Source organism: Sinocyclocheilus rhinocerous, unplaced genomic scaffold, assembly GCF_001515625.1.
Source record: "Sinocyclocheilus rhinocerous isolate Xijiao unplaced genomic scaffold, SAMN03320098_v1.1 scaffold1489, whole genome shotgun sequence".
In the NCBI taxonomy this organism is placed as follows: Eukaryota; Metazoa; Chordata; class Actinopteri; order Cypriniformes; family Cyprinidae; genus Sinocyclocheilus; species Sinocyclocheilus rhinocerous.
In genome coordinates, this window is record NW_015634472.1 from 378,441 (window position 1) to 389,735 (window position 11,295).

Here is an 11,295-nt window from a genome sequence, read left to right on the forward strand (position 1 = left end):
GAAAACGGCCAAAAACGCTGTATTACGTATGCCAGGCCAGTAGTTGGCGCTGTCACCTTGTTAGTAAACAGTACCTGTTGCCATGTGTATATGATGCATCTCCGCTGTTGGTTGTAATATTGGTGAAGTAAATCCACACTTTGCTGAAGAAGCGTTAGCGAACTCTTAAACAGCAACAACAGTACCATGTACTCTGCCATTGTTGTGTATGTTTGTTCGCGCTTGCCTTTAAAATCGACACGTACTGCGCAGGTTTACATACCTAACACGTACTACGCACGCGCATGACATCACCATTTTCAAAGATTAACCGTATTGTGTGTTTACACGGAAACGATAACGGTGGCGTTTTCAAAAATATGCGTTTTCAGTCCCCAAAACGCCGTTGTAGTATAAACGAACAGGCAAAGCGCATAAAAAGTTTCCTGTTTTTGGCTAAAAACGTTGTCGTGTAAACGGCCCCTCAGAGATTCTTCTTTTGAAGGCTTGAATAAAGTTTTTCATTTGGTGATGTCGTCATTTTAGAACCAGGTAAACCAGATGTCCCAGTAATATGTCATTCCCAATGTTCAAGTATCAGCAGATCTGCATAAATTCGACAGAAACTGTGAATCAAAAGCTCCACAACTTTTAATTAGTGTTCAAATGTTCCACTGTATTAAAATCACATTTGTACACTCAAGAGTTGACACACAAAATAGAGAGAGATGGTGCATTTAGAAAAATACAAAAACAAACTACAAGGAGTAAACAGACGAGCTCTAAAACCACAAAACACAATCAGAGTATTCACACAAACTAAACCCTGAACATCCACAGTGTTGATCAATGACGACCAGACATCAGCTCCACTCGTGCTCAGTGTCACAGTATAGACGAATCAAGAACTTTGATGAAAGTTTGTTTGTCCAAACGACAAAAACAAAACTCCAGTGTTGGAACAAAGGAAACGTCCAGAACATTAATTCAATGACTCAATCCCTAACCTAGCTAACAAAAATCTTCTAAGAACGTTTTGATAACATTCCCATTAAGTTATGAAAATGTAATTTTGAATATTCTCTGAACATTCAAAACATCCAGTATTTTTTAAATGGTTATGTGACCATTACATTTGATCATTTTGCAAACATAATTGGGATGTTACTTTTGATTGCTTTCTGAAACCAGTAGTAACATTTAAAAAACATGAGATGAACGTCTGACGACAGCGTTTCAGGAAAAAAAAGTTCTGTGAACGCTGTATAAATGTTTATTATTAAGGTTTTGAGAATATTATTACAGGCCAGTTAACTTCGAACAAACATTTGATTAAAATTATTGGAAGAACGTTTGTTCATAGCCTTGGCAGAAAGTTAGCCAGAGATCTGAGAACTGCAGTCGTGCTTAGAATAAACAGCGTTATCGTGCTGGTGTGGAGGCTAATATAGTCAGGTTAAGGTTCTAAGTGTGAACAGGCTTCAAGACTCTTAAACTCACACTGTTGTGCTTCGATGCAGGAAAACCTTATTGTAAACACATAACCCAGTGTCAGACTCTAGTAACATCGTCTGTGTGAACGAGCTGAAGCCGATAATGTGTAGTGCATGTCGTAGTGAGGATGTCAGTTATTTGGCGCTTTTCCACTGCATGGTACGGCTCGGTACGGTTCACTTTTGGGGGGTTTTCCACTAGGTACAGTACCTGGTACTTTTTTTAGTACCACCTCGGTTGAGGTGCCAAGTGAACCGTACCGTAACCAAAACGTGACGTGTAAACTCTGCTGATCACGTATTGGCCGGAGAGAATAGTCACTACCTGCGTCCCTGAACTTGCGACACAAACACAACAGAACCGCTAGATTTAAATCAGCACAGCCAGCGAAGGATCAAACGCAACTGTTTTGAACAAGCGCACCTTTTTAACAACCAAAAAGTGTCTGTTTCGTTGTCTGTTGAGGAAGTACAGACGTTCCTCTCGTTGATAGCAGAGGAGCGGATCCAGCGAGAGCTTGATGGGGCGACGCGGAATGAATATGTTTTTCAAGAGTCGCGGCAATAGAGGCGGTGCAACTATAAATGACATGTGAATAATCCCGCCCACTCTAAAGTGGTACTGAACTGCAGTGGAAACGCAAACCGAGCCGTGCCGAGCCGAGTCGTACCACGCAGTGGAAAAGCGCCAATTGAATGACAATTTAAAGGAGGAGAAAGTCTGCATGCAGACAAATACACAAAATAGAAAATAATCGCTGTGAATGGGAACTGCCAACTATCCGCGAAATGAAGATGGCAAAATGAAACAAGAAGAAATGCAATTGTTTATAAGAGCACAACACAAATATAAAAGAGAAGAGCTTCTGGACGAGAATGTTAAATGTCATTCTGTCTTTACAGGACGCAGGAGTGTGAGCAAACACAATCACACCCTGCCCGAACATGTCTGGTAAATGCTTCAGGTGCTGAATTATGCGAAAGGAAATGTTTCTGCTGATACTGCTGTAGAATGGAAGCTTATTTCAGTCACTGACTGATTCCACATTTGCATCTCACAATTCAGATTTTTTTTTCTCTGAATTCTGAGTTTACATCTCGCAATTGTTATTTGTATTTTTAATTTAATCCCCCCCCCCAGAATTCAAAACATCCTGAAATTCTGACTTTTTTTCCTCACAATTAGGCATGGGCCGATTACCGGTGTCACGGTATACCGCGATTTGAACATTTCCGTTTCAAAACCGTTATTACCGGTTTTCCGTTATACCGTTCCTGCGGTATGCGCCGTTTTTCATGTCTCCTCAAAGACTGAAAGTGTAGGACTCCCTCACGACCCCTCCTCCTCCTGTTGGTGTGAGCAGTCAGTCACGTGTGTGTATGACGGCCGAAGGAGCTTCCCCTGGAACATACGCGATCGGCAACCCGACGTTTACGCGGACGGCAACCGGACAGCTCGTCTCTGTTCTGGACTTGCACAAATTGCGTTGCAATGTAATCATTTTCCAAAATGTAATTTATGTGAAAATATGAAGTCTGTAAACGCCCGTTAACACAGGGCAGAGACGCTGAAGACGGACGCACAGAGAAAAATACTGTAGCCGGCAGATCATTCAGCCGGCAGACTGTTCATGATGCACGAACTATTGGAAGAAAATCCTAAATATTGATTTGGGTGTTTATATGAATGTGATGGTATTTTCTTTTCATCTCGTCTCTGTATAATTCATATTAAAGCAGTGTTTCAGAGCAGCGCTGCTTTGTTTACAGCAGCAACCAAGGAAACGCTGTATCTGGTGTTCCAGAAGCACCTCCTACTGTCAGAGAGTGAATCTGCGTCTCATTCAGAGCTTCTGCTGTTTGTTTTCATTCAGGCATGTAGTATAATTTCACAAAGCTAGTCAGATCATTCTGTTTTTGCTTCAAATTGGGTTATTATTAAATCAAATTATGTATATGAAATTATATAACAATGATATGAAATTATATAAATGATGTATATGAATTATATAACTAAAATGAAATTACTTATTACAGATTTAGATTAAATAAAGATGTCAGTCTTTATTTTTCTGCTTTTTAGGGCAGCAGTAGCTCTAGCAGCAAATCAACCATCCACATCAAAAGCTGCAGGACAGCCCACAATTCAGCAAACATTTCAGAAAAAAAATCAAAAGAAAAAATAAACAAATACTACGTTTCCAAATATTCTATGTTGCTCAAAAATAGAATATATTGTGTTCAGTGGAAAAAAAAGTTTTTTTTTTTTTTTTTTTTACCCAGACATTTAAAAATAACACATTTTAGAGATGTAACAACAATACCGAGAAACAGTGATATTTTTGCTTAAGGTTATCATACCGTCAAAATCTCATACCAGCCCATGCCTACTCACAATCGCGAGTTTATATCTCACTTTTTTCTTGAAATTGCAAAGTTTATATTTTGCAATTGTGAGAATTTTAAATTTACATCTCGCAGTTTTGACTTTTATCTCTGCATTCTGTTTACATCTCGCAATTCTGACTTCTTCACAATTACTTTTTATATTTTTATTTCATGGCAGAAGTAAGCTTCCATGCTGTTCACAGACAGCCGTGATTCATTTATTCTACAAGAGAGATTGTCTAACGACAGACTACTATTTATTACTGATGTGACTAGAGTCTTCATGTGAGTGGACGTGATTTGAGCTTCATCTGATCGGCTGCAGGAGGCCGAGAGTGCGTTTGCTGGACTCCGTTCCCTTACTTCATCCAGAAAGAAGTCTTTATTTACTATTAAAAATATATAAATATATATTTCATAGCAAGTCAGTTACAGAAATAGTAAATCTGAGCCTGATGAGATCTCAGGTGAGATTGATTGAGGCTGCTGAAGAGAGATCACAGTCGTCTGGAGGTGTTTACTGCACCACCGCTGCTGCTGGTTTGAGTTTGTGTGCAGTGAGTGTTTCAGCTACTGTACGCTGCATGTCTCTGCGCTGTACTGACCGCCCACTTCTTCATGGCTTTGGTCCTGAGGGTTTGTGTCCTGCTCATCTGGAGGAAATAAACTCTGTCTGAGGCCCATCAGCAGATCTCGGCCTTCACTGGCTGGAAGGTTCCCTAGATAGTACTGAGGCGCCAGCTCCACCAACCTACAACACACACATGTGACATCACTGCTGAATAAACTGCCTTCAACCAAAAATAATTACATGGCTTTAAAGGGATAGTTCACCCAAAAATTAAAAATGACTGTTAATTTACTCATCCAAGATGCAGTTAGGTTTTTTTATTACGTAGAACAGTAAAAAAGTTTTTTTAGCTAAAAACCGTGGTCCTTGGTGATTCATAAAATATAAATCAATGGCTACCGGTACTTTGAGAGTCAAAAAAAGCATATCGGGCAACACAAAATTAATACCTATGGCTCCTGACAATATATTGAGGTCTTATGAAGCGAAACAATCAGTCGGTGCAAGAAACTGAACATTATTTACAACATTATTACCTGTAATCCAGAGCCTCAGGCAAACGGTCCAGAGTAATGTCTGAACAAATCATTCTTTCGAACCGGTTCTTTTTAGTGAACTAGTTGAACCAGTTCACCAAATCGGACTGAACCAGTTTGCAGAAAAGCATCAGATTTCCCTGTTTGCCTGAGGATCTGGATTACAGGTAATAATGTTGTAAATAATGTTCATTTTCTTGCACAGACTGATCGTTTTGCTTCAGAAGACCTCAATATATCGTTAGGCCATGAGTATTAATATTGTGTTGCCTGATATGCTTTTTTTGACTCTCAAAGTGACGGTTTAAGTTGACTCTCATTGACTTGCATTTTATGAATCACCAAGGATCTGATGTCACATCACCAAGACTGAAGTTTCAGTAGGGATCTGACTGGAGATCGATACTCACATTTGTGGGTGAATCTCAGATATGATGCAGATGCAGTTGTCGTGTGAGATGGTGAAGTCGTGGTAAAGCACCCAGCTGGGCGGGTTGGGCTGCGGTCGGCGACAGTGGTACGATGAGAAGGGGTGGAGGTGAGCCACGTGCCGGTGCGTGAGCAGCAGATAGTTCCCTAAGCCGTCAACATCATGAGCAACCTAATGATCAGACACACGGGAAACCAATGACTGCTCCGATTTAGCAGTTAAAACACATCATGTCCAGTCATGACGGCAGAATAAACCCTACAGGCGCTTTCAGGACCTCAACCTGAACACTGAGACTAAACACAGAGAATGATGAATGATTTTCATAGCAATGCAAATTGAATATATTATGTAGTGGTTGACCGATATATCGCCAAGGCCGATATTTGGCATTTTTCAAATATCGGCATCGGCCAATAAGTTTTTCTGTTTGGCCGATGCCTGAACACACAGTGCTCACATTCTCCCTCTTGTTCGCTGTCGTAGTTAACAATTCTGTCCACAGACAGAAGTCTGCCTAAAAATCAGAAAGAACTGTTAAACAAAGGAATTAAAATGTATACAAAAAAGTATTATTACGATTGCTTTTATATTGTTAGTAATAGAAAGGCAAACATTATAATACTTTATCGTTTGCCGTCAGCATTCAGCAAATACGCATTTACATCATTTAAAGAAATCTTTGAATGACTAATGAACATTTAATTTCAAAAACCTTGCAAACTTAGTCGAATCCAGCTGTGAGATCTTATGAAGTGTGCATTTGTATCCTGCATGACGTGTGCTCTGCGTGACGGTCAGTCCGTATGAATTGAATGCTGACAGGAGGAGAGTTCAGCTTCACTGAGGACTAACTTTAAACTCTTGATTTCGAATTATGCTGCGCTTTATGCATTTGCCCACTGTCATATTCATCTCATTTTCACTGTGTGCTGTATGTAAAATGAGTGTAACCTTGGCTTTATTTGAAAAAATGTGATTCCCAATGCACACAAACTTCCCAGAATACTGAGTGCCCTGTTGGTTACAGTGTTTACTTCCTTTTTAATTATATTTTTATTAAATATTTGTTGATTTGTGAAAAATACTTTGTCATTTAAAGTATTAGCATGCTTATTTTACACGTTTATTTTTTTAATCCATTTTTAGATGATTTCAAATTTCTTAAATAAAATTATATCGGCTTTACATCGGCCACCCTGCTTTCTAAGATATCAGCATCGGCTGTCAAAAAAACAATATCGGTCGACCACTAATATTATGGTAATTTAAGACGAAGAAGAAAGAAATAGTTTGGTGTGCACGATTGTATCGGTGTCTCTCCAGCACCAGGAACATCTGTCAGCCAGTCAGAATGCAGCATTCTAGAGCTCTGTGGTTTAGTTTATAGTGTGTGTTTACCTTCAGGAAGAAGCCCGATATCAAAGCTCTCTTAATATTGGTGCTGTTGTCCTGGCAACCGAAAGCGGGAGGAGAGACAGGCAACTCGATTCGCTGCATCACCTCCAGTAGCTCCGCCCTGATCACCACAGCCAATCGTAAAGCAGAGGCATTCAAGAAGTTTGTCCTGCACCAGACCTCGTCTTCATTATCTGAGGACACACACACACATCAGTATTTATAATGATAGACACGAGATGCGTCAGTATGATGCTGTCACTCACGCTGCAGATAAGCGTTATAGACGTTGATGAGGGTCATGTGATCTCCGTCTGGATGCAGCAGGGGTCGTCTGTGCGTCGCTGCCGCCTCCTCTTTATTAGCTGGTGGTGTTATGAAGCACGGCGGAGCTGCAAGTCAAACACACAGTTACTGAAGATGTGTGCGTATGTAAATGACTGTGATCACAGACACTGATGCGTATGCAAGTGCCGTACCGGTCAGCATGGCAGCGATGGTCAGCAGCTCATTCACGCAGTCAAACTCACAGGACGCAATCAAAGCTTTGGCTAATGGCGGCTCCAGAGGAAGTTCAGACATGATGATTCCCACCTCTGACAGATTCCCGTCGTCATCGAGAGCCGCCAGATAATCCAGATCCTCCAGGGCCTGCATCAGTGCCTCTGGAGCTACACACACACACACACACGCACGCACATGAGCAAACAAACACATGCAGGAGCTTCTCAAAATCACACGCTCTAATCTGACAGGCTGGTTTAGGGCAGTTTACAGAAATCCTGGTGCAACAGGATTTTTCTGGTCATGTCTGATGTAATAAAAGCCTCTATTGTAAGAACTTAGATCTGGCAGTTCATCTAAAGCTAGGCACACACCATAAGACTGAAGATCATCACCCGACACACAATCTCCTGCCTCTCATTGTGTTTGTGCGCACACCACGTAACTACAAGATCCTAAAACTAGTAAAATATTTTATTAATTGAGACAAAAGTTTAAAAAAAAAAAAAAAAGTTTTCTTGGCAGTTAACTAAAATAAAATAAATTTAAGTGCTAAAATTACTAAAGCTAAAATAAAAAATAAATTAAACAGAAATGGAAATATTCAAAACAAAAACTGACAAAAAAAAAAAAAAAAAAAAAAAAAAAAAAAAAAAAAAAAACTACAAAAAAAAAAAAAAAAAAAAAAAAAAAAAAAAAATGTACAAAAGAACATAAAATGCCTAAAACCTAGATTAAAGATTCAAATGAAAACTGAAAATATACAAATGAAAAGCTAATTTAAAATGTTAATAAATACTGTAATAGTATATAGCCTTCCAAATGAAGCTACTATCCTGGAATAAACTCTCGCACACAGAAACAGGAACAACTCAAATAAAAACTATTAAAAATAGTTTTTCGTTAACTGAAATAAAATCAAATACAATATAAATATTATATGTCAACTTTCAAAACTTTAATGATGAAAATTAGAAATGTTGCCTTGGCTTCTAACGAAATAAAATATCATTAAAAAGTACTAAAATTACAAACTAAAACTGAAATCTAAACAAATTTTTCAATAAAGATTAAAATGAAAACTGAAAATATACAAATGAAAAGCTAATTTAAAATGTTAATAAATACTATAATAGTATATAGCCTTCCAAATGAAGCTACTATCCTGGAATAAACTCTCGCACACAGAAACAGGAACAACTCAAATAAAAACTATTAAAAATAGTTTTTCGTTAACTGAAATAAAATCAAATACAATATAAATATTATATGTCAACTTTCAAAACTTTAATGATGAAAATTAGAAATGTTGCCTTGGCTTCTAACGAAATAAAATATCATTAAAAAGTACTAAAATTACAAACTAAAACTGAAATCTAAACAAATTTTTCAAAAAAGGTAATAAAAGTGACAAGAGCACATAACAAAATTACTAAAACTCAAACTAAAATGCAAATATAAAAATAAAAGCTCATTTCATCGGACCAGTCGTCAAAAGCGACGAGCTTCAGTCTTGAAGTATGCAGGTTTTTCATGCTTGACAGGCTGAACTGACCTGGCCGGTCCAGGAACTTGCACTGGCCCATGTCTGCAATGTCCAGCCGCTTGAGCAGCAGCACCAGATGACTGAGGTTTGCTTCTGTCACCGCCGGACAGCGAGACGCAGGCATCTCGTCCTCATACATCAGCTGAGAGTACAGCCGAAAACACACGCCTGCGGTGGACAGTAAAAAACACACACTACCATCACAACATGACCGCATTCATGCTACCATCACAACATTTACAGGCTGTCCTCAAAACGCAGAGTAATGCAAAAGTCATGGCTTTGATTCCCAGGGAATGCATGAACTGATCACAGTCTTTTTTTTAGTATTATTGAGATTTTTGTTAAAGATCCACTGAAGTGCTTTGAAGCAGCATTGTTCAATGCGTTGACGTAATTTCAACTGAAACAGAAAGACAGGGCGGGACATATCAAGCAGCCCCGCACCCTTTTTAAATAGTCAATAGCGTTTCATTTATATCACTGCTTGGGCCAGAGCCGTTGAGCTCGGAAAATTAAAAGAGTGATCATAGGACCTGTTTACACCCGGTATTAAGATGTGTTTTCGTCAATCCGATCACAAGTGGACAACATTAAATAAAGGAGTGAACGGGGTCTAAAATGTTTTGAGTTTGTCCACTTTCAACTACTTCCAGAGGTAATGCATTCGACCGGATTGTGCTCGTGGTGTGGACGCTCATGTGGTCAAATGCGTTCGAACAGCCACTAAAGACCATCTACTCTCCGCTGACTGAGCTAATTCTTAAACATAAACATTTCATTTCCTATCCGTTAATCTACAAAATTAAAATTAGATTTAAATTAAATTAAATTACAATGGATAAGAGTATGTGACCCATTAAAAATAAATGTTTTTCTGTTCAGTGATTTGGTTTTGCATTCGCATACACAACAGGAGAAAACAGAATAAAACAACATATTATAGGAATAAAATAAATAGGCCTTCACGAAATATGTTTCAGTTAAATAAAGTATATGTATAGCAGATTTTTTTTTATTCATGAAGTAAAGGTTTTAAAAATAGTTTTGGGGGGGGAAAAAAACGTGTTTGGCTTATATGTAAATTACACAAACTCATTTCACAATATTAGTTTGAAAGATCAGAAAAAGCCCACATACACTGGTCCACAGACCCTCCCCTCAAAAGAAATCAGGACAGAAGTGGTCCAAAGTGGACAGAAGAGACGGGAATGTGTCTACTTGTGATCCGATCGACCAAAACGCATCTTAATAAAAGGTGTAAACAGGGCCATAATCATGCTGAGGATGTGTAGTTTGAAAAGTGTGAAATTTATGTTGGTCAATGGCACCGATGTTATCTCTTCTACTCGTCAGGGCTGTTTTTAATGCCTTGTCTGTCTAACCGGATCTCCTCCGAATCTCATCCATATCACTATAAAATATATAGCATTCTGTGTAGAATTCAAATGGGTCTGATACCTATTTTGGTCTGCGCCATATATAATCCGCTCTGGGGTATAGTGTCTCTGGATCGGAGCAGACTGTGTGTGCACTGTGACTGTTCACCAGACTTCATTCAACCCAATAGAAAGTATATTTACACCGTCTGAAAGGTTCTCTATCCCCTATTTAGTGCACTCTGCGCTACTGACCACACAGAAAATACTAAATCTATGAATACGTCAACAATTTCAGCATTATTTATAAAAATCATCATCAGAAAATCTGATGATAAGCTGAAGTGCTGGGTGATGTCATCAAAATCGTTGATCCATATTGGCAGAAGTGAGAAACTGTAAGTTTTGAATGCTTATATATGTTCTAAATGTGAATTTTGTCATTGATTTTGAGCACACTAGCTTTTAGATAACCTTAAGTCTACAATATTCATACTAAAAGCCAAAAAAAGGTCCATTTTGATTTCATGGGGACTTTAATATTTTGAATTAGATTTTATTTTTATATTTTCTGTTTTCAAGTTAATTTTAAAGTAATTTTGTTGTCTTTTCAAGTAGTTTTCGTTGTATATACACAGCTTTGTTAATTTTTATTTCAGTTTTAGATTTAAATATTTGTGTAAATTGAGTTATGATATAATGATTTTTTTTAATGGTTTTAGTTTTTAGTAAACTATAATAACCCAGAACTAATCACATGTAAACACTGAATGCAATGCAAGTTGCTTCAGAAAAATGGATCTGCCAGAAGTATTAAAGGTGGGGTATGTATTTTTTCAAAAACGCTTTAGAAAACCGAGTCGGGCCGAGTACCAAAACAAACTTGTAGCCAATCAGCAGTAAGGGGCGTGTCTACTCATGATGTGGAGGAGAGAGCGCTCAGTGCACAGGACGGACATTAGCCTAGCCGAGCCGAGCGACGACAGAAAGATAAAGATGGTGGATAAAAAACAAAAGAGGAACACGTCTGCGGAACAAAAGAAGGCTTACGATAAGGCAAGAAGTAGGACC

The 11,295-nt window shown here is 38.4% G+C and overlaps 1 protein-coding gene across 1 annotated transcript in view; it reads right to left on the reverse strand.

Annotated features, from left to right (window-relative positions):
- Window positions 1-3,795: 3,795 nt before the first annotated feature.
- dqx1 (DEAQ box RNA-dependent ATPase 1) overlaps window positions 3,796-11,295 on the reverse strand; it is a 20,741-nt gene continuing 13,241 nt past the window's right edge. The window contains exons 7-12 of the mRNA XM_016559552.1: window positions 8,855-9,013; window positions 7,275-7,466; window positions 7,062-7,187; window positions 6,799-6,989; window positions 5,378-5,568; window positions 3,796-4,611 (exon numbers count right to left, since the gene is read on the reverse strand). Of these exons, the coding sequence (XP_016415038.1) occupies window positions 4,431-4,611; window positions 5,378-5,568; window positions 6,799-6,989; window positions 7,062-7,187; window positions 7,275-7,466; window positions 8,855-9,013 (1,040 nt within the window). The 3' untranslated portion in view covers window positions 3,796-4,430. The remainder of the gene's footprint in view (window positions 4,612-5,377; window positions 5,569-6,798; window positions 6,990-7,061; window positions 7,188-7,274; window positions 7,467-8,854; window positions 9,014-11,295) is intronic.